The sequence below is a fragment of the Oncorhynchus keta genome, unplaced genomic scaffold (genome assembly GCF_023373465.1).
Source record: "Oncorhynchus keta strain PuntledgeMale-10-30-2019 unplaced genomic scaffold, Oket_V2 Un_contig_1319_pilon_pilon, whole genome shotgun sequence".
NCBI lineage: Eukaryota > Metazoa > Chordata > Actinopteri > Salmoniformes > Salmonidae > Oncorhynchus > Oncorhynchus keta.
This window is the reverse complement of record NW_026278147.1, coordinates 166,477-190,229: the sequence shown is the minus strand read 5'-3', so window position 1 is coordinate 190,229 and position 23,753 is coordinate 166,477. Positions and strand designations below refer to the sequence as shown.

The 23,753-nt window shown below is 42.2% G+C and overlaps 1 protein-coding gene across 1 annotated transcript in view; it reads right to left on the bottom strand.

Moving 5' to 3' along the window:
• Positions 1-23,753, bottom strand: part of pparg (peroxisome proliferator-activated receptor gamma) — a 171,306-nt gene that overhangs the window by 64,178 nt on the left and 83,375 nt on the right. Inside the window, exon 5 of the mRNA XM_052501281.1 lies at positions 18,562-18,761. Within this exon, the coding sequence (XP_052357241.1) occupies positions 18,562-18,761 (200 nt within the window). The remainder of the gene's footprint in view (positions 1-18,561; positions 18,762-23,753) is intronic.

Below are 23,753 nucleotides of genomic sequence, written 5' to 3'. Positions count from 1 at the left end.
AGACAAGGAAACAACCTGTTATAACATGATGACTGTCTGGAGACAACACCCTGTTATAACATGATGACTATCTGGAGACAACACCCTGTTATAACATGACTAACTGGAGACAACACCCTGTTATAACATGATGACTAACTGGAGACAACACCCTGTTATAACATGATGACTATCTGGAGACAACACCCTGTTATAACATGACTAACTGGAGACAACACCCTGTTATAACATGATGACTATCTGGAGACAACACCCTGTTATAACATGATGACTATCTGGAGACAACACCCTGTTATAACATGATGACTGTCTGGAGACAACACCCTGTTATAACATGATGACTGTCTGGAGACAACACCCTGTTATAACATGATGACTATCTGGAGACAACACCCTGTTATAACATGATGACTATCTGGAGACAACACCCTGTTATAACATGATGACTATCTGGAGACAACACCCTGTTATAACATGATGACTATCTGGAGACAAGGAAACACCCTGTCATAACATGATGACTATCTGGAGACAACACCCTGTCATAACACGATGACTATCTGGAGACAAGGAAACACCCTGTCATAACATGATGACTATCTGGAGACAACACCCTGTCATACCACGATGACTATCTGGAGACAAGGAAACACCCTGTCATAACATGATGACTATCTGGAGACAACACCCTGTTATAACATGACTAACTGGAGACAACACCCTGTTATAACATGATGACTATCTGGAGACAACACCCTGTTATAACACGATGACTATCTGGAGACACCACCCTGTTATAACATGATGACTATCTGGAGACAACACCCTGTTATAACATGATGACTATCTGGAGACAACACCCTGTTATAACACGATGACTATCTGGAGACAACACCCTGTTATAACATGATGACTATCTGGAGACAACACCCTGTTATAACATGATGACTATCTGGAGACAACACCCTGTTATAACATGATGACTAACTGGAGACAACACCCTGTTATAACATGACTAACTGGAGACAACACCCTGTTATAACATGATGACTATCTGGAGACAACACCCTGTTATAACATGATGACTATCTGGAGACAACACCCTGTTATAACATGACTAACTGGAGACAAGGAAACACCCTGTTATAACATGATGACTATCTGGAGACACCACCCTGTTATAACATGATGACTAACTGGAGACAACATCCTGTTATAACATGATGACTATCTGGAGACAACACCCTGTTATAACATGATGACTATCTGGAGACAACACCCTGTTATAACATGATGACTATCTGGAGACAACACCCTGTCATAACATGATGACTAACTGGAGACAACACCCTGTCATAACATGATGACTATCTGGAGACAACTCCCTGTTATAACATGATGACTATCTGGAGACAAGGAAACACCCTGTTATAACATGATGACTATCTGGAGACAACACCCTGTTATAACATGATGACTATCTGGAGACAAGGAAACACCCTGTCATAACATGATGACTATCTGGAGACAACACCCTGTCATAACATGATGACTATCTGGAGACAACACCCTGTTATAACATGATGACTATCTGGAGACACCACCCTGTTATAACATGACTAACTGGAGACAACACCCTGTCATAACATGATGACTATCTGGAGACAACACCCTGTTATAACATGACTAACTGGAGACAACACCCTGTCATAACATGATGACTATCTGGAGACAACACCCTGTTATAACATGATGACTATCTGGAGACACCACCCTGTTATAACATGACTAACTGGAGACAACACCCTGTCATAACATGATGACTAACTGGAGACAACACCCTGTTATAACATGATGACTAACTGGAGACAACACCCTGTTATAACATGATGACTATCTGGAGACAAGGACTAAGACACCCTGTTATAACATGATGACTATCTGGAACATGACTATCTGGAGACAACACCCTGTTATAACATGATGACTATCTGGAGACAACACCCTGTTATAACATGACTAACTGGAGACAACACCCTGTTATAACATGATGACTATCTGGAGACAACACCCTGTTATACCATGATGACTATCTGGAGACAACACCCTGTTATAACATGATGACTATCTGGAGACAACACCCTGTCATAACATGATGACTATCTGGAGACAACACCCTGTTATAACATGACTAACTGGAGACAACACCCTGTTATAACATGATGACTATCTGGAGACAACACCCTGTCATAACATGATGACTATCTGGAGACAACTCCCTGTTATAACATGATGACTATCTGGAGACAACACCCTGTCATAACATGATGACTATCTGGAGACAACACCCTGTTATAACATGACTATCTGGAGACAACACCCTGTTATAACATGATGACTATCTGGAGACAAGGAAACACCCTGTTATAACATGATGACTAACTGGAGACAACACCCTGTCATAACATGATGACTATCTGGAGACAAGGAAACACCCTGTTATAACATGACTATCTGGAGACAACACCCTGTCATAACATGATGACTATCTGGAGACAACACCCTGTTATAACATGATGACTAACTGGAGACAACACCCTGTTATAACATGATGACTATCTGGAGACAACACCCTGTCATAACATGATGACTATCTGGAGACAAGGAAACACCCTGTTATAACATGATGACTATCTGGAGACAACACCCTGTTATAACATGATGACTATCTGGAGACACCACCCTGTTATAACATGACTAACTGGAGACAACACCCTGTTATAACATGATGACTATCTGGAGACAAGGAAACACCCTGTCATAACATGATGACTATCTGGAGACAACACCCTGTCATAACATGATGACTATCTGGAGACAACACCCTGTTATAACATGATGACTATCTGGAAACAAGGAAACACCCTGTCATAACATGATGACTATCTGGAGACACCACCCTGTTATAACATGACTAACTGGAGACAACACCCTGTTATAACATGATGACTATCTGGAGACAAGGAAACACCCTGTCATAACATGATGACTATCTGGAGACAACACCCTGTTATAACATGATGACTGTCTGGAGACAACACCCTGTCATAACATGATGACTATCTGGAGACAACACCCTGTTATAACATGATGACTATCTGGAGACAACACCCTGTTATAACATGACTAACTGGAGACAACACCCTGTTATAACATGATGACTATCTGGAGACAAGGAAACACCCTGTCATAACATGATGACTATCTGGAGACAACACCCTGTTATAACATGATGACTATCTGGAGACAACACCCTGTTATAACATGATGACTATCTGGAGACAACACCCTGTTATAACATGATGACTATCTGGAGACAACACCCTGTCATAACATGATGACTATCTGGAGACAACACCCTGTTATAACATGATGACTGTCTGGAGACAACACCCTGTCATAACATGATGACTATCTGGAGACAACACCCTGTTATAACATGACTAACTGGAGACAAAACCCTGTTATAACATGATGACTATCTGGAGACAACACCCTGTTATAACATGATGACTGTCTGGAGACAACACCCTGTCATAACATGATGACTATCTGGAGACAACACCCTGTTATAACATGATGACTATCTGGAGACAACACCCTGTTATAACATGACTAACTGGAGACAACACCCTGTTATAACATGACTAACTGGAGACAACACCCTGTTATAACATGATGACTATCTGGAGACAACACCCTGTTATAACATGATGACTATCTGGAGACAAGGAAACACCCTGTCATAACATGATGACTATCTGGAGACAACACCCTGTTATAACATGACTAACTGGAGACAACACCCTGTTATAACATGATGACTATCTGGAGACAACACCCTGTTATAACATGATGACTATCTGGAGACAAGGAAACACCCTGTTATAACATGATGACTATCTGGAGACAACACCCTGTTATAACACGATGACTATCTGGAGACAACATCCTGTTATAACATGATGACTAACTGGAGACAACACCCTGTTATAACATGATGACTATCTGGAGACAACACCCTGTTATAACATGATGACTATCTGGAGACAAGGAAACACCCTGTCATAACATGATGACTATCTGGAGACACCACCCTGTTATAACATGACTAACTGGAGACAACACCCTGTTATAACATGATGACTATCTGGAGACAAGGAAACACCCTGTCATAACATGATGACTATCTGGAGACAACACCCTGTTATAACATGATGACTGTCTGGAGACAACACCCTGTCATAACATGATGACTATCTGGAGACAACACCCTGTTATAACATGATGACTATCTGGAGACAACACCCTGTTATAACATGACTAACTGGAGACAACACCCTGTTATAACATGATGACTATCTGGAGACAAGGAAACACCCTGTCATAACATGATGACTATCTGGAGACAACACCCTGTTATAACATGATGACTATCTGGAGACAACACCCTGTTATAACATGATGACTATCTGGAGACAACACCCTGTTATAACATGATGACTATCTGGAGACAACACCCTGTCATAACATGATGACTATCTGGAGACAACACCCTGTTATAACATGATGACTGTCTGGAGACAACACCCTGTCATAACATGATGACTATCTGGAGACAACACCCTGTTATAACATGACTAACTGGAGACAACACCCTGTTATAACATGATGACTATCTGGAGACAACACCCTGTTATAACATGATGACTGTCTGGAGACAACACCCTGTCATAACATGATGACTATCTGGAGACAACACCCTGTTATAACATGATGACTATCTGGAGACAACACCCTGTTATAACATGACTAACTGGAGACAACACCCTGTTATAACATGACTAACTGGAGACAACACCCTGTTATAACATGATGACTATCTGGAGACAACACCCTGTTATAACATGATGACTATCTGGAGACAAGGAAACACCCTGTCATAACATGATGACTATCTGGAGACAACACCCTGTTATAACATGACTAACTGGAGACAACACCCTGTTATAACATGATGACTATCTGGAGACAACACCCTGTTATAACATGATGACTATCTGGAGACAAGGAAACACCCTGTTATAACATGATGACTATCTGGAGACAACACCCTGTTATAACACGATGACTATCTGGAGACAACATCCTGTTATAACATGATGACTAACTGGAGACAACACCCTGTTATAACATGATGACTATCTGGAGACAACACCCTGTTATAACATGATGACTATCTGGAGACAAGGAAACACCCTGTCATAACATGATGACTATCTGGAGACAACACCCTGTTATAACACGATGACTATCTGGAGACAACACCCTGTTATAACACGATGACTATCTGGAGACAACACCCTGTTATAACATGATGACTAACTGGAGACAACATCCTGTTATAACATGATGACTATCTGGAGACAACACCCTGTTATAACATGATGACTATCTGGAGACAACACCCTGTTATAACATGATGACTATCTGGAGACAACACCCTGTTATAACATGATGACTATCTGGAGACAACACCCTGTTATAACATGATGACTATCTGGAGACAACATCCTGTTATAACATGATGACTAACTGGAGACAACACCCTGTTATAACATGATGACTATCTGGAGACAACACCCTGTTATAACATGATGACTATCTGGAGACAACACCCTGTTATAACATGATGACTATCTGGAGACAACATCCTGTTATAACATGATGACTAACTGGAGACAACATCCTGTTATAACATGATGACTATCTGGAGACAACACCCTGTTATAACATGATGACTAACTGGAGACAACACCCTGTTATAACACGATGACTATCTGGAGACAACACCCTGTTATAACATGATGACTATCTGGAGACAACATCCTGTTATAACATGATGACTAACTGGAGACAACATCCTGTTATAACATGATGACTAACTGGAGACAACACCCTGTTATAACATGATGACTATCTGGAGACAACACCCTGTTATAACATGATGACTATCTGGAGACAAGGAAACACCCTGTCATAACATGATGACTATCTGGAGACACCACCCTGTTATAACATGATGACTATCTGGAGACAAGGAAACACCCTGTCATAACATGATGACTATCTGGAGACAACACCCTGTTATAACATGACTAACTGGAGACAACACCCTGTTATAACATGACTAACTGGAGACAACATCCTGTTATAACATGATGACTATCTGGAGACAACTCCCTGTTATAACATGATGACTGTCTGGAGACAACACCCTGTTATAACATGACTAACTGGAGACAACACCCTGTTATAACATGATGACTATCTGGAGACAACTCCCTGTTATAACATGATGACTATCTGGAGACAACACCCTGTTATAACATGATGACTATCTGGAGACAACTCCCTGTTATAACATGATGACTATCTGGAGACACCACCCTGTTATAACATGATGACTATCTGGAGACAAGGAAACACCCTGTCATAACATGATGACTGTCTGGAGACAACACCCTGTTATAACATGATGACTATCTGGAGACAACACCCTGTTATAGCATGATGACTATCTGGAGACAACACCCTGTCATAACATGATGACTATCTGGAGACAACACCCTGTTATAACATGATGACTATCTGGAGACAACACCCTGTTATAACATGATGACTATCTGGAGACAACACCCTGTTATAACATGACTAACTGGAGACAACACCCTGTCATAACATGATGACTATCTGGAGACAACACCCTGTTATAACATGATGACTAACTGGAGACAACACCCTGTTATAACATGATGACTATCTGGAGACAACATCCTGTTATAACATGATGACTAACTGGAGACAACACCCTGTTATAACATGACTAACTGGAGACAACTCCCTGTTATAACATGATGACTATCTGGAGACAACACCCTGTTATAACATGATGACTATCTGGAGACAACACCCTGTTATAACATGATGACTAACTGGAGACAACACCCTGTTATAACATGACTAACTGGAGACAACTCCCTGTTATAACATGATGACTATCTGGAGACAACTCCCTGTTATAACATGATGACTATCTGGAGACAACACCCTGTTATAACATGATGACTAACTGGAGACAACACCCTGTTATAACATGATGACTATCTGGAGACAACTCCCTGTTATAACATGATGACTATCTGGAGACAACACCCTGTTATAACATGATGACTGTCTGGAGACAACACCCTGTTATAACATGATGACTATCTGGAGACAAGGAAACACCCTGTCATAACATGATGACTGTCTGGAGACAACACCCTGTCATAACATGATGACTATCTGGAGACAACACCCTGTTATAACATGATGACTATCTGGAGACAACACCCTGTCATAACATGATGACTATCTGGAGACAAGGAAACACCCTGTCATAACATGATGACTATCTGGAGACAACACCCTGTCATAACATGATGACTATCTGGAGACACCACCCTGTCATAACATGATGACTATCTGGAGACAAGGAAACACCCTGTCATAACATGATGACTATCTGGAGACAACACCCTGTTATAACATGATGACTATCTGGAGACAACATCCTGTTATAACATGATGACTATCTGGAGACAACACCCTGTCATAACATGATGACTATCTGGAGACAACACCCTGTTATAACATGATGACTATCTGGAGACAACACCCTGTCATAACATGATGACTATCTGGAGACAACACCCTGTCATAACATGACTAACTGGAGACAACACCCTGTTATAACATGATGACTATCTGGAGACAACACCCTGTTATAACATGATGACTATCTGGAGACAACACCCTGTTATAACATGATGACTATCTGGAGACAAGGAAACACCCTGTCATAACATGATGACTATCTGGAGACAACACCCTGTTATAACATGACTAACTGGAGACAACACCCTGTTATAACATGATGACTATCTGGAGACAACACCCTGTTATAACATGATGACTATCTGGAGACAACACCCTGTTATAACATGATGACTATCTGGAGACAACACCCTGTTATAACATGATGACTATCTGGAGACACCACCCTGTTATAACATGACTAACTGGAGACAACACCCTGTTATAACATGATGACTATCTGGAGACAACATCCTGTTATAACATGATGACTAACTGGAGACAACACCCTGTTATAACATGACTAACTGGAGACAACACCCTGTTATAACATGATGACTATCTGGAGACAACACCCTGTTATAACATGATGACTATCTGGAGACACCACCCTGTTATAACATGATGACTAACTGGAGACACCACCCTGTTATAACATGACTAACTGGAGACAACACCCTGTTATAACATGATGACTATCTGGAGACAACACCCTGTTATAACATGACTAACTGGAGACAACACCCTGTTATAACACGATGAATATCTGGAGACAACACCCTGTTATAACATGATGACTATCTGGAGACAACATCCTGTTATAACATGACTAACTGGAGACAACACCCTGTTATAACATGACTAACTGGAGACAACACCCTGTTATAACATGATGACTATCTGGAGACAACACCCTGTTATAACATGACTAACTGTAGACAACACCCTGTTATAACATTACTAACTGGAGACAACACCCTGTTATAACATGATGACTGTCTGGAGACAACACCCTGTTATAACATGATGACAATCTGGAGACAACACCCTGTTATAACATGATGACTAACTGGAGACAACACCCTGTTATAACATGATGACTGTCTGGAGACAACACCCTGTTATAACATGATGACTAACTGGAGACAACACCCTGTTATAACATGACTAACTGGAGACAACACCCTGTTATAACATGACTAACTGGAGACAACACCCTGTTATAACATGACTAACTGGAGACAACACCCTGTTATAACATGACTAACTGGAGACAACACCCTGTTATAACATGATGACTATCGGGAGACAACACCCTGTTATAACATGACTAACTGGAGACAACACCCTGTTATAACATGACTAACTGGAGACAACACCCTGTTATAACATGATGACTATCGGGAGACAACACCCTGTTATAACATGACTAACTGGAGACAACACCCTGTTATAACATGACTAACTGGAGACAACACCCTGTTATAACATGACTAACTGGAGACAACACCCTGTTATAACATGACTAACTGGAGACAACTCCCTGTTATAACATGATGACTGTCTGGAGACAACACCCTGTTATAACATGATGACTGTCTGGAGACAACACCCTGTTATAACATGACTAACTGGAGACAACACCCTGTTATAACATGACTAACTGGAGACAACACCCTGTTATAACATGACTAACTGGAGACAACACCCTGTTATAACATGATGACTATCTGGAGACAACACCCTGTTATAACATGACTAACTGGAGACAACACCCTGTTATAACACGATGAATATCTGGAGACAACACCCTGTTATAACATGATGACTATCTGGAGACAACATCCTGTTATAACATGACTAACTGGAGACAACACCCTGTTATAACATGACTAACTGGAGACAACACCCTGTTATAACATGATGACTATCTGGAGACAACACCCTGTTATAACATGACTAACTGTAGACAACACCCTGTTATAACATTACTAACTGGAGACAACACCCTGTTATAACATGATGACTGTCTGGAGACAACACCCTGTTATAACATGATGACTATCTGGAGACAACACCCTGTTATAACATGATGACTAACTGGAGACAACACCCTGTTATAACATGATGACTGTCTGGAGACAACACCCTGTTATAACATGATGACTAACTGGAGACAACACCCTGTTATAACATGACTAACTGGAGACAACACCCTGTTATAACATGACTAACTGGAGACAACACCCTGTTATAACATGACTAACTGGAGACAACACCCTGTTATAACATGACTAACTGGAGACAACACCCTGTTATAACATGATGACTATCGGGAGACAACACCCTGTTATAACATGACTAACTGGAGACAACACCCTGTTATAACATGACTAACTGGAGACAACACCCTGTTATAACATGATGACTATCGGGAGACAACACCCTGTTATAACATGACTAACTGGAGACAACACCCTGTTATAACATGACTAACTGGAGACAACACCCTGTTATAACATGACTAACTGGAGACAACACCCTGTTATAACATGACTAACTGGAGACAACTCCCTGTTATAACATGATGACTGTCTGGAGACAACACCCTGTTATAACATGATGACTGTCTGGAGACAACACCCTGTTATAACATGACTAACTGGAGACAACACCCTGTTATAACATGACTAACTGGAGACAACACCCTGTTATAACATGACTAACTGGAGACAACACCCTGTTATAACATGTGCCATCAAACCCCTGCAACTTATTCAGACCATTGCCACCAGATCTGGCCTTCAACCTTCCCAAGTTTTCCCATGTCACCCCGCTCCTCTGCACGCTTCACTGGCTTCCAGTCAAAGCTCACTTCCACTATAAGACTATGATGCTTGCCTATGGAGCAGCAAGAGGAACTGCCCATCCCTACCTTCAGGCTATGATAAAACCCTACACCCCAACCTGGGTAGTCTGTTCTACCACCTCTGGTCTCTTGGCCCTCCCGCCTCTATGGGAGGGCAGCTCCCGCTCAGCCCAGTCAATGCTCTTTTATGACCTAGCACCCCAATGCTGGAACCAGCTTCCCCCTGAAGCTAAGACAGCAGAGTACCTACCTATTTTTGGTAAACATCTGAAACCCTACCTCTTCAAAGAGTATCTTAAATAATCCCACAGCACCCCCCTCCCCCACCCACTAGTACTGACTTTCCCCCCTACTCAAACAATTTCCCCCCTACTAAACTCAGCAAAAAAAGACACATCCCTTTTTCAGGACCCGGTCTTTCAAAGATAATTAGTTAAAATCCAAATAACTTCACAGATTTTCATTGTAAAGGGTTTAAACACTGTTTCCCATGCTTGTTCAATGAACCATAAACAATGAAGGAACATGCACCTGTGGAACGGGCGTTAAGACACTAACAGCTTACAGACGGTAGGCAATTAGGACATCTAGTCCATACTCACAGCCAGACACGGGTTAGGGGAGGGTTTGGCCGGCAGGGATGTCCTTGTGCCACCTGTGGAGCGGTCGTTAAGACACTAACACCTTACAGACGGTAGGCAATTAAGGTCACAGTTATGAAAACTTAGGACACTGGAGTGGCCATTCTACTGACTCAAAACCACCAAAAGAAAGATTCCCAGGGTCCCTACTCATCTGGGTGAACATGCCTTAGGTATGCTGCAAGGAGGCATGAGGACTGCAGATGTGGCCAGGGAAATAAATTGCAATGCCCGTACTATGAGACGCATAAGACAGCGCTACAGGGAGAAGGGACGGAGAGCTGATTGTCCTCGCAGTGGCAGACAACGTGTAACAACACCTGCACAGGATCGGTACATCCGAATATCACACCTGCAGGACAGGTACAGGACAGCAACAACAACTGCCCGAGTTACACCAGGAACACACAATCCCTCCAACAGCTCAGACTGTTCGCAATAGGCTGAGAGAGGCTGGACTGAGGGCTTGTAGGCCTGTTGTAAGGCAGGTCCTCACCAGACATCACCGGCAACAACGTCGCCGATGGGCACAAACCCACCGTTCCTGGACCAGACAGGACTGGCATAAGTGCTCTTCATTGACAAGTCGTGGACATCCTCCTCCCTCATGTGGCACCCTTCCTGCAGGCTCATCCTGACATGACCCTCCAGCATGACAATGCCACCAGCCATACTGCTCATTCTGTGCATTATTTCCTGCAAGACAGGAATGTCAGTATTCTGCCATGGCCAGCGAAGAGCCCGGATCTCAATCCTATTGAGCACGTCTGGGACCCTGTTAGATCGGAGGGTGAGGGCTAGGGCCATTCCCCCCAGAAATGTCCTGGAACTTGCAGGTGCCTTGGTGGAAGAGTGGGGTAACATCTCACAGCAAGAACTAGCAAATCTGGTGCAGTTCATTATTACATTTCTGTTAGGCACATATCTGAATCTTGTTATGTTCATACAAATATTGGCATATGTTAAGTTTGCTGAAAATAAACGCAGTTGACAATGAGAGGACATTTCTTTTTTTGATGAGTTTATAATCCTAACCCAAATACATCCCTAACCCTAGTATAACCCTAAAAGAACCCTAACAGAACCCTAAAAGAACCCTAACATTTTATTTATTTTTTTATTTTTTTATTTCACCTTTATTTAACCAGGTAGGCTAGTTGAGAACAAGTTCTCATTTGCAACTGCGACCTGGCCAAGATAAAGCATAGCAGTGTGAACAGACAACACAGAGTTACACATGGAGTAAACAATTAACAAGTCAATAACACAGTAGAAGAAAAGAGAAGTCTATATACAATGTGTGCAAAAGGCATGAGGTAGGCGAATAATTACAATTTTGCAGGTTAGCACTGGAGTGATAAATTTAGTTTAGTTTATTTTATTTTATTTTTACAGGGACAGTGCACATTAATCAACGTTTCAGTAAAAGTGCCGGTTTTAGCCAGCCGGCTAATTTTCAACCGCAGTCCCTGGGCAGGTTATTAAAAACAATTACAATATAGACAATAGCACCATAGACACAGCAACATAGCAACATAGGACAAGCAAGACATAGCATACAGACAGAGCAACATAGAACAAAAAGCAGCAAGACAAAATTCATAAAAGCAACAAAGTGTTTCCATACCTCACAAGCTACAGACAACATGGAAAGCGGCAACACACAGCTAGGGACCATGTTCACAAATCTGATTGACCTTTAGCCATGTCTTCAAGCATTTTGTGAAAGTGTGATATGTGGTGCAGTTATGTGTGTCTGATGGCAGTGTATTCCAGACATGGGAAGCTCTCACAGAGAATGCAGATTTACTAAAGGTGCTTTTCCTTAGGGGAACTATACAGTCACCTCTCATGGCAGACCTTGTGGATCTGCTGCCATATGTCTAGGTTTTCTGTTTAACAAAAATATTGAGTGGAGGGGGAGCCAGGTCATTTAGGATCTTGAATACAAGACATGCGTCGGTGTATTGCACAAGATTTTCCCAACTCAAGAGCTCATGTTTTCTAAGGATGTGACAATGATGATGGCTATTGGGCTTTCTATCAAACACTTTGAGAGCCTGTTTGTAGACAGACTGAATAAGTTTTAATGTTGTACAGCAAGCTTGGGCCCAACTAGTCAAGCAGTATGTTAAGTGGGGGAGTATCATAGATTTGAAGTACAGTTTTGCTACCTCTGTAGTCAAACAATTTCGTATAAATCGGAAATTAGCTAGATTGAATTTAGTTATTTGAATTACCTTTTTCACATGCTTTTTAAAAGAGAGGTTGGAATCAAGTATGATGCCAAGGTACTTAAAATCGGATACCACCTGGAGCTTCTCCCCTGACACATAGACATCTGGCTCAGTAGCATCTGTTGCCCTCTTTGTGAAGAATATGCAAACAGTTTTTTTCACATTGAGATGCAAACACGAGTCACTGAGCCACTTTGTAACCTGGACCATTACAGTAGTGAGTTCTTGTGCAGCTTGTTGTTTGCTCTTTGCATGCACATATATCACTGTATCATCTGCATACATTTGAACTTCAGACCCAGTACAGACAGAAGGCAGATCATTAATGTACAGGCTGAACAGGAGGGGCCCCAGTATTGACCCTTGGGGCACGCCCACATCATAGCTACGAGTGGGCGACAGCTCATTGCTCACTCAGACACACTGAGTTCTGCCTTCAAGGTATGATTTCATACCTTGATCATCATGATCAGATGGTCATGTACAGGTAGAGATATTGGTGTGCAAAAGAGCAGAAAAGTAAATAAATAAAAACAGTATAAAAACATAACCCTAACATAACCCTAACATAACCCTAACATAACCCTAACATCACCCTAATGTCACGCCTTGGTCATTGTATTTTGTGTTTTCGTTATATGTTTGGTCAGGCCAGGGTGTGACATGGGTTTTTATGTTGTGGTTCGTATTGGGGTTTTTGTATTATTGGGATTACGGCGGAGTAGGGGTGTTGTATGGGCTTGGCTGCCTGAGGCGGTTCTCAATCAGAGTCAGGTGATTCTCGTTGTCTCTGATTGGGAACCGTATTTAGGTAGCCTGGGTTTCGCTGTGTATTTCGTGGGTGATTGTTCCTGTCTCTGTGTAGTTTCACCAGATAGGCTGTAATTAGGTTTCACGTTCCGTTTTGTTGTTTTGCATTTGTATAGTTATTTCATGTATCGCTCTTCCTTCATTAAAGACATGAGTAACCACCACGCTGCATTTCGTTCCGACTTTCTTTCGACAAACGAAGAACATAACCCTAACATAACCCTAGTATAACCCTAACATAACCCTAGTATAACCCTAACATAACCCTAGTATAACGCTAACATAACCCTAGTATAACCCTAACATAACCCTAGTATAACCCTAACATAACCCTAGTATCACCCTCATTTAGTGACTGACTTTTCCCCCTACTAGTACTGACTTTTCTGATAGCTATATATCATAGAAAGTACATTTTAGTAGCTATGTGCTTGTCCCACCTAGCTACATTACATGACCAACAGTATGTGGACATCTGCTTGTCAAACATCTCATTCCAAAATCATGGGTATTAATATGGAGTTGTTCCCCCCTTTACTGCTATAACAGCCTCCACTCTTCTGGGAAGGCTTTCCACTAGATGTTGGAACATTGCTGCTATAACAGCCTCCACTCTTCTGGGAAGGCTTTCCACTAGATGTTGGAACATTGCTGCTATAACAGCCTCCACTCTTCTGGGAAGGCTTTCCACTAGATGTTGGAACATTGCTGCTATAACAGCCTCCACTCTTCTGGGAAGGCTTTCCACTAGATGTTGGAACATTGCTGCTATAACAGCCTCCACTCTTCTGGGAAGGCTTTCCACTAGATGTTGGAACATTGCTGAGGGGACCTGCTTCTACTCAGCCACAAGAGCATTAGTGGGGTTGGGCACTAATGTTGAGGCGATTAGGCCTGACTCGCAGTTGGCATTCCAATTCATCCCAAAGGTGTTCGATGGGGTTGAGGTCAGGGCTCTGTGCAGGCCAGTCAAGTTCTTCCACACTTATCTCAACAAACCATTTCTGTATGGACCTCGCTTTGTACACGGGGGCATTGTCATGCTGAAACAGTAAAGGGCCTTCCCCAAACTGTTGCCAGAAAGTTGGAAGCACAGAATTGTCTAAATGTCATTGTATGCTGTTGTGTTAAGATTCCCCTTCACTGGAATAAAGAGGCCTAAGCACGAACCATGAATAACATCCCCAGTCCATTACTCCTCCTCAACCAAACTTTACAGTTGGCACTATGCCTTGGGGCATGTAATAATAATAATATAATAATAATATATGCCATTTAGCAGACGCTTTTATCCAAAGCGACTTACAGTCATGTGTGCATACATTCTACGTATGAAAGTCACTGAGCTCTTCAGTAAGGCCATTCTACTGCCAATGTTTGTCTATGGAGATTGCATGGCGGTGTGCTTGATTTTATACACCTGTGAGCAACAGGTGTGGCTGAAATAGCAGAGTCCACTAATTCGAAGGGTGTCCACATACTTTTGCATATATAGTGTATCTTAAGATGAATGCACTAAGTTGCTGTTTGTGAGTCTCTGCTAAATGACTCAAATGTAGAGCGAGGAGAGGAGTGAGATCTGCAAGGCCATGATGCTGGAACTAAAACACAGATCAGAGGTCAGACTGAGAGTTTAAACTGATAGTTTAGTTTGTTAAATAACATGCTGCTGTTTCCTGCCATGCTTCCTCTGGTCAACTCTTTCAACTCAAAACATTTCACATGTATCAGAATGTGGACTGTTGTTCTATCGTTCTATTCCATTGTACTGTGTTGACATCTGTGGGGCGTTTTCAAGGGATTGTCAAATAAATAAGTATTTGGTTGTAATATGATCACCTCTTGAATAGCAATCAGAACTACTAACTTCCGATTATTCCATACAAACAATTGTGCACTTCAGCTCTATCAGAGTTATACAGCAAGTAACTGCAGCCCCCATTCTCATTGACGGGGCTGTAGTGGAGCAGGTTGAGAGCTTCAAGTTCCTTGGCGTCCACATAACCAACAAACTAACATGGTCCAAGCAGACCAAGACAGTCGTGAAGAGGGCACGACAAAACCTTTTCAAAGCAAGTTATGGCAACTGCTCGGCTTCCGACTGCAAGGCACTACAGAGGGTAGTGTGTACGACCCAGTACTTCAAGCTTCCTGCCATCCAGGACCTCTATACCAGGCAGTGTCAGAGGAAGGCCATAAAAACTGTCAAAGATGCCAGCCACCCTAGACATAGACTGTTCTCTCTGCTACCCACGGCAAGTACAGGAGTGCCGAGTCTAGGGCCAAGAGGTTTCTAATCAGCTTCTACCCCCAAGCCATAAGACTCCTGAACATCTCATCAAAGTGCTACCCAAACTATTTGCATTGACCCCCCTCTTCTACACTGGTGCTACGCTCTGTTGTTATCTGTGCATAGTCACTTTAATAACTCTACCTACATGTACATATTACCTCAATTACGTCGACTAACCAGTGCCCCCGCACATTGACTCTGTACCGGTACCCCCTGTATATAGCCTCCACATTGACTCTGTACCGGTACCCCCTGTATATAGCCTCCACATTGACTCTGTACCAGTACCCCCTGTATATAGCCTCCACATTGACTCTGTACCGGTACCCCCTGTATATAGCCTCCACATTGACTCTGTACCGGTACCCCCTGTATATAGTCTCCACATTGACTCTGTACCGTAATACCCTGTATATAGCCTCCACATTAACTCTGTACCGGTACCCCCTGTATATAGCCTCCACATTGACTCTGTACCAGTACCTCCTGTATATAGCCTCCACATTGACTCTGTACCGTAATACCCTGTATATAGCCTCCACATTGACTCTGTACCGGTACCCCCTTTATATAGCCTCCACATTGACTCTGTACCGGTACCCCCTGTATATAGCCTCCACATTGACTCTGTACCGGTACCCCCTGTATATAGCCTCCACATTGACTCTGTACCGGTACCCCCTGTATATAGCCTCCACATTGACTCTGTACCGGTACCCCCTGTATATAGCCTCCACATTGACTCTGTACCGGTACCCCTGTATATAGCCTCCACATTGACTCTGTACCGGTACCCCTGTATATAGCCTCCACATTGACTCTGTACCGGTACCCCCTGTATATAGTCTCCACATTGACTCTGTACCGTAATACCCTGTATATAGCCTCCACATTGACTCTGTACCGGTACCCCCTGTATATAGCCTCCACATTGACTCTGTACCAGTACCTCCTGTATATAGCCTCCACATTGACTCTGTACCGTAATACCCTGTATATAGCCTCCACATTGACTCTGTACCGGTACCCCCTGTATATAGCCTCCACATTGACTCTGTACCGGTACCTCCTGTATATAGCCTCCACATTGACTCTGTACCGGTACCCCCTGTATATAGCCTCCACATTGACTCTGTACCGGTACCCCTGTATATAGCCTCCACATTGACTCTGTACCGGTACCTCCTGTATATAGCCTCCACATTGACTCTGTACCAGTACCCCCTGTATATAGCCTCCACATTGACTCTGTACCGGTACCTCCTGTATATAGCCTCCACATTGACTCTGTACCGGTACCCCCTGTATATAGTCTCCACATTGGACAGTTAACCTAAACCACACATACTTGTCAGGTATAGTACATTTTTATGTCACTTAAATCTCCAATTAGTGGTGGCCAATGTTGAGAGAGAAAGGTGTAATCCAGCTGTTTCTGCACTGTAATGCATTGGAGCAGGCTATGCTTGCCCTCCAGCTGTGAATGGAATGTTTGAAATGGAACAAAATGACTATTTCTAAAAACCTATAATGTGCTCTGTCATAACACTCTACAGTATTCTGTCATAATGTTCTACTGTTCTCTGCTATAACATTCTACTTTACTGACATAACTTTCTACTCCATGTTTTATTAGTGTGGACAGGACATCAACCTGAAACTCTTTTGGCTAGTAAGACAAGTATTTCTGCAAGTACCACCCATGTGACTGAAACCTGAATTTCCACTGACCCGTCTCTTAGTGTGTTGACTAGGGTCCACACCTGCTGAAGGACAGGTATGTCTGTGTGACAACATGCATCTCTGCATGGCAGATATCTCAGCTTGGATGTCGGCCCACCACCTATCATCACATGGTGTGATAGCGAATAGCTACTGTGTCATGTTAGTATGGTTGTGACTGTGATAAGGAATAGCTAGTAGCTACTGTGCCATGATAGGTCTGGTCCATACCGCGTTATCCCCAGTCTTTCCAGACAGGATGGCCCTGGCCTTAGCCTTAGTGAGGGGGAAGTATTTGAGATAGGACTCCAGCAGCAGCTTGGCCAGGCTCCTCAGGTCGGCAGCCTCAGGGTGCATGATGTCCATGTCAGTAGAGAACTCAGCTAGGAGCTTCTCCTTCTCAGCCTGGGGCATCCGTCCAAAACGAATGGCTGTATGGGAAACAACACAGACAACATTATCAGATCAATAATGACAAACCTCCTGCCATTGACAACTTAGATGGAAAACTACTGAGGATGGTAGCTGACTGTGGCCACTCCTATCTGCCATATCTTTAATCTGAGCCCAGAGGAAAGTCTTTGTCCTCAGGCCTGGAGGGAAGCCAAAATCAGTCCCGCCACCCAAGAGTGGTAAAGCGGCTTTTACTGGTTCTAACAGCAGACCTATCAGCTTGCTTCCAGATCTTAGCAAACTGTTGTAAACAATTGTTTGACCAAATACAATGCTATTTCTCTATAAACAAATTGACAACAGACTGTCAGCATGCTTATAGAGAAAGGCACACAACATGTACTACACTGACACAAATGACTGATGATTGGTTGAAAGAAAATAAGAAGATTGTCAGAGCTGTACTGTTAGATTTCAGTGCAGCCTTTGATATGATTGACCATAACCTGTTTTATGGCTTTTCAACCTCTGCCATATTGTAGATTTAGAGCTATCAATTTAAAAGCTATCAATCTAGAGCTAACAATCTAGAAGTTTTATTTAATGGAAGCCTCTCTAATGTCAAACATGTAGGGTGTGGTGTACCGCAGGACAGCTCTCTAGGCCCTCTACTCTTTTCTGTTTTTACCAATGACCTGCCACGAGCATTAAACACAGCCTGTGTGTCCATGTATGCTGACGATTCAACCATATACAGTACCAGTTAAAAGTTTGGACACCTACTCATTCAAGGGTTTTTCCTTTGTACTCTTTTCTACATTAGAGAAGACATCAACTATGAAATAACACATATGGAATCATGTAGTAACCAAAACAGTGTAGTAACCCAAGAATTAAAAATATATTTCAAATTCTTCAGAGTAGCCACCCTTTCCCTTGATGACAGCTTTGGACACATGGCATTCTCTCAACCAGCTTCACGAGGAATGCTTTTCCAACAGTCTTGAAGGAGTTCCCACATATGCTGAGCACTCGTTGGCTGCTATTCCTTCACACTGCGGTCCAACTCATCCCAAACCATCTCAATTGGATTGTGGTCGGGTGATTGGAGGCCATGTCATCTGATGCAGCACTTCATCACTCTCATTGGTCAAATAGCCCGTACACAACCTGGAGGTGTGTTTTGAGTCATTGTCCTGTTGGGAAAAAAATGATAGTGCAAACCAGATGGGATGGCGTATCACTGCAGAATGCTGTGGTTGCCATGCTGGTTAAGCGTGCCTTGAATTCTAAATAAATCACTGACAGGATCACCAGCGAAGCACCACCTCCTCCATGCTTCACGGTGGGAACCACACAGAAATCATCCTTTTATCTACTCTGCTTCTCACAAAGACGTTGTAACCAAAAATATCACATTTGGACTCATCAGACAGATTTCCACAGGTCTAATGTTCATTGCTCATTTTTCTTGGCCCAAGCAAGTCTCTTCTTCTTATTGGTGTCCTTTAGTAGTGGTTTCTTTGCAGCAATTCGACCATGAAGACCTGATTCACGTAGTTTCCTCTGAACAGTTGATGTTGAGATGTCTGTTACTTGAACTCTGTGAAGCATTTATTTGGACTGCAATCTGATGTGCAGTTAACTCTGGATCTTCCTTTCCTGTGGTGGTCCTAATGAGAGCCAGTTTCATCATAGCGATTGATGGTTTTTGCAACTGCACTTGAAGAAACCGTCAAAGTCCTTGAAATGTTCCGTATTGACTGACCATGTTTTAAAGTAATGATGGTGTAATTTGTCTTTGCTTATTTGAGCTGTTCTTGCCATATCTTCTGTGTACCACACCTACCTTGTCACAGCACAACTGATTGGCTCAAACACATTAAGGAAAGAAATTACGCAAATTAACTTAACAAGGCACACCTGTTAATTGAAATGCATTCCAAGTGACTACATCATGGTGGTCCTTCTGTAGCTCAGTTGGTAGAGCATGGCGCTTGTAATGCCAGGGTAGTGGGTTCGATTCCCGGGACCACCCATACGTAGAATGTATGCACACATGACTGTAAGTCGCTTTGGATAAAAGCGTCCGCTAAATGACATATATATATATATATATATAAGCTGGTTGAGAGAATGCCAAGAGTGTGCAAAGCTGTGATCAAGGCAAATGTTGACTACTTTGAAGAATCTCAAATATAAATAATGTTTTGATTTGTTTATCACTTTTTTTTGGTAACTAGTCTAAATTTGTTATTTAATAGTTTATGTCTACCCTATTATTCTACAATGTATAAAATAGTCAAATAAATTAAAACCCTGGAATGAGAAGGTGTGTCCAAACTTTTGACTGGTACTGTACATGTCAGCAACCACAGCTAATGAAGTAACTGAAACCTTTAACAAGAAGTTGCAGTCAGTTTCGGACTGGATGCCAAGTAATTAACTGGTCCTGAACATCTCTAAGAATAAAACATATAAATTCAATGGTTGTAAAGACCAGAAGAGGTCTGTCCATAGTGAAGAGATGCTCTGCTTTTTTGATACCACACTCCAAAAAGGAAATCCTGCAGCCTCTAGTTTTGTCTTATCTCGATAATAGTCAAGTCATGTGATCAAGTGCTGCGAAGAAAGACATTCTTAAGCTGCAGATGGCCCAGAACAGGTCTCTCTTGTCTAAGAGTTGAGGAGCGACTGACTGCATCACTACTTTTTATAAGAAACAATGTTGTCACGCCTGCGCCCACTCCCTCTCCTGCAGACAGGCTGCCCATCATTACGCACACCTGTTACCATCATTACAGGCATCAGCACTCCATTGGACTCACCTGGACTCCTTCACTTTGTTGATTGCCCCATCCATATCTGTCTATTCATCAGTTTGTTCCCAGCGTCAGCATTAATGTAGTTTTGTTTCCCGTCCAGACGCTGTCCATGTTTTGTTGCATGTTCGTTATTTATTAAATGTTCACTCCCTGTACTTGATTCCCATCTCCCAGCTCCTGTCCTCACAAATGTATTGACAATTCCAAATTGTTTGCAAGTCAACTTGCACACAGCTCTGACACACAAACTTAACTGACCAGACATGCCACCAGGGGTCTTTTCAGTCCCTAAATCCAGAAAAAATGATATTGTATAGAGTCATTATTGCATGGAACTCCCATCTCATTATGCTCAAATGAACAGCAAACCTGGTTAAAAAAAACTGATGAAGCAACACCAACGTTTTTCCACTATTTAATCTAGATTGTGTGTGTGTGTATGTATTATATATTATGTCCTTGAGCTGTTCTTGTTTATTGATGTTTTGTGTAGGCCCCAAGAAGAGTAGCTGCTGCTTTCACAACCGCTAATGGGGATCCTAATAAAATACTCAATTCCATATACAGCGCAACCCTCAATCTTCAAACTACAGAGTATCTCCCCAAACCGTCCTCAGCGCCATCGTCCATGTCTCCACTTGTGTGTGTGGTATGTAAATGTGGATCTCATCACATCTGACATGGACAGAGAGTTGTGAGAAACATTAACAAATAAAGTGTAAAAACAGGCAATTTAATATTTTGTTTCGAGTTCTGTAAACATGATTATTAAAACGGATCATAATAATCAGTAACAAATAAATACTGACTCAAAGAGATTAATGGTTGACGTCACCAGAGTGACTAGACAACTGATTATTGACTTCCCATCACCTTTGACCTTTATGCACCTTTCTACAGTGTGCCATTACTGTCAAATACCAATAGCAGTTATTGACCACAGTTTCAAGTGTCATTAAATGACAAATATCAAGTTTAGGAAGACAAGAGGTTGATTAACCAGACTTTTTTCCCCCTCTGATTGATAGAACGGATAGGTTGAACTGGAGCTTTGTGAATGGTTTTCTGTCCGATTTACCTCCAATCTGTGTATTTACCAAAATCTCTAATACAGGTTTACAGTATATTACATTATATGTCTAATACAGGATTATGTTCCCCTCTGTGTCAGTCAGGTGGCAGGACAAGCCGTTTCATTTAGAAGTCAACAGTATTGTCGGCCTGTTATATGTGGTTAAAGCTATGTCTAAACCTGTTTTTGTATAATGGTGACTCGCAGAGTAATAAATTATCTGGTCTATCAGCCATCACACCTTTTGTAAATGTATACGTTGCTCCTCCTACGCCTGGGCACCCAGCCAAGCACCATGACACAGCAGAATCTACAGCCAGCTACCTAGCGCTAGTGTGTGTGCCTACGTGTGTAATCCTCTGTGAATCATTGATGAAAACACAACTCCCCTGGCAGATTTCACTAGCCACTACAGCTTATGATGGGATGTGAGAGTGACTGTATATAAGGAGCAATTCAGATGACCCTGCCACTACAGGGACTACACCTGGACTAGAATCACATGACTTTCTCTGGGAGAAACTTTGCCGCAGAGCAAAACGTACCCAGAGACTGCACCCAGAGACAAACATTTTTTCCATGAGTTCATCCGACTCTGGAGAAGTAGCTAAAGGGCCTCTGATTAAAAATCCCAAAGTATCCCTTTCAAATCTAAGTATATTGGTCACATGCGCCGAATACAACAGGTGTAGTAGACCTTATTGTGAAATGCTTACTTACAAGCTCTTAACAACACAGTTCAAGAAATGGAGTTAAGAAAATATCTACTAAATAAACGAAAGTAAAACATTTTTTATAAGAAGTAACACAAAATAACGAGGCTATATACAGGGGGACCGAGTCAATGTGCGGGGGTACATGTTAGTCGAGGTAATTTGTACATGTAGATAAGGGTAACGTGACTATGCTTAGATAATAAACAATGAGTAGCAGGGGGGGGTCAATGTAAAAAGTCCGGATGGCCATTTGATTAATTGGCTTGGGGGTAGAAGCTGTTAAGCAGGCTTTTAGACCTAGACTTGGCGCTCTAGTACCTTTTGCCATGCGGTAGCAGAGGGAACTGTCTATGACATGGGTGACTGGAGTTTTAGACAATTTTTTGGGCCTTCCTCTGACACACCTATTATTTAGGT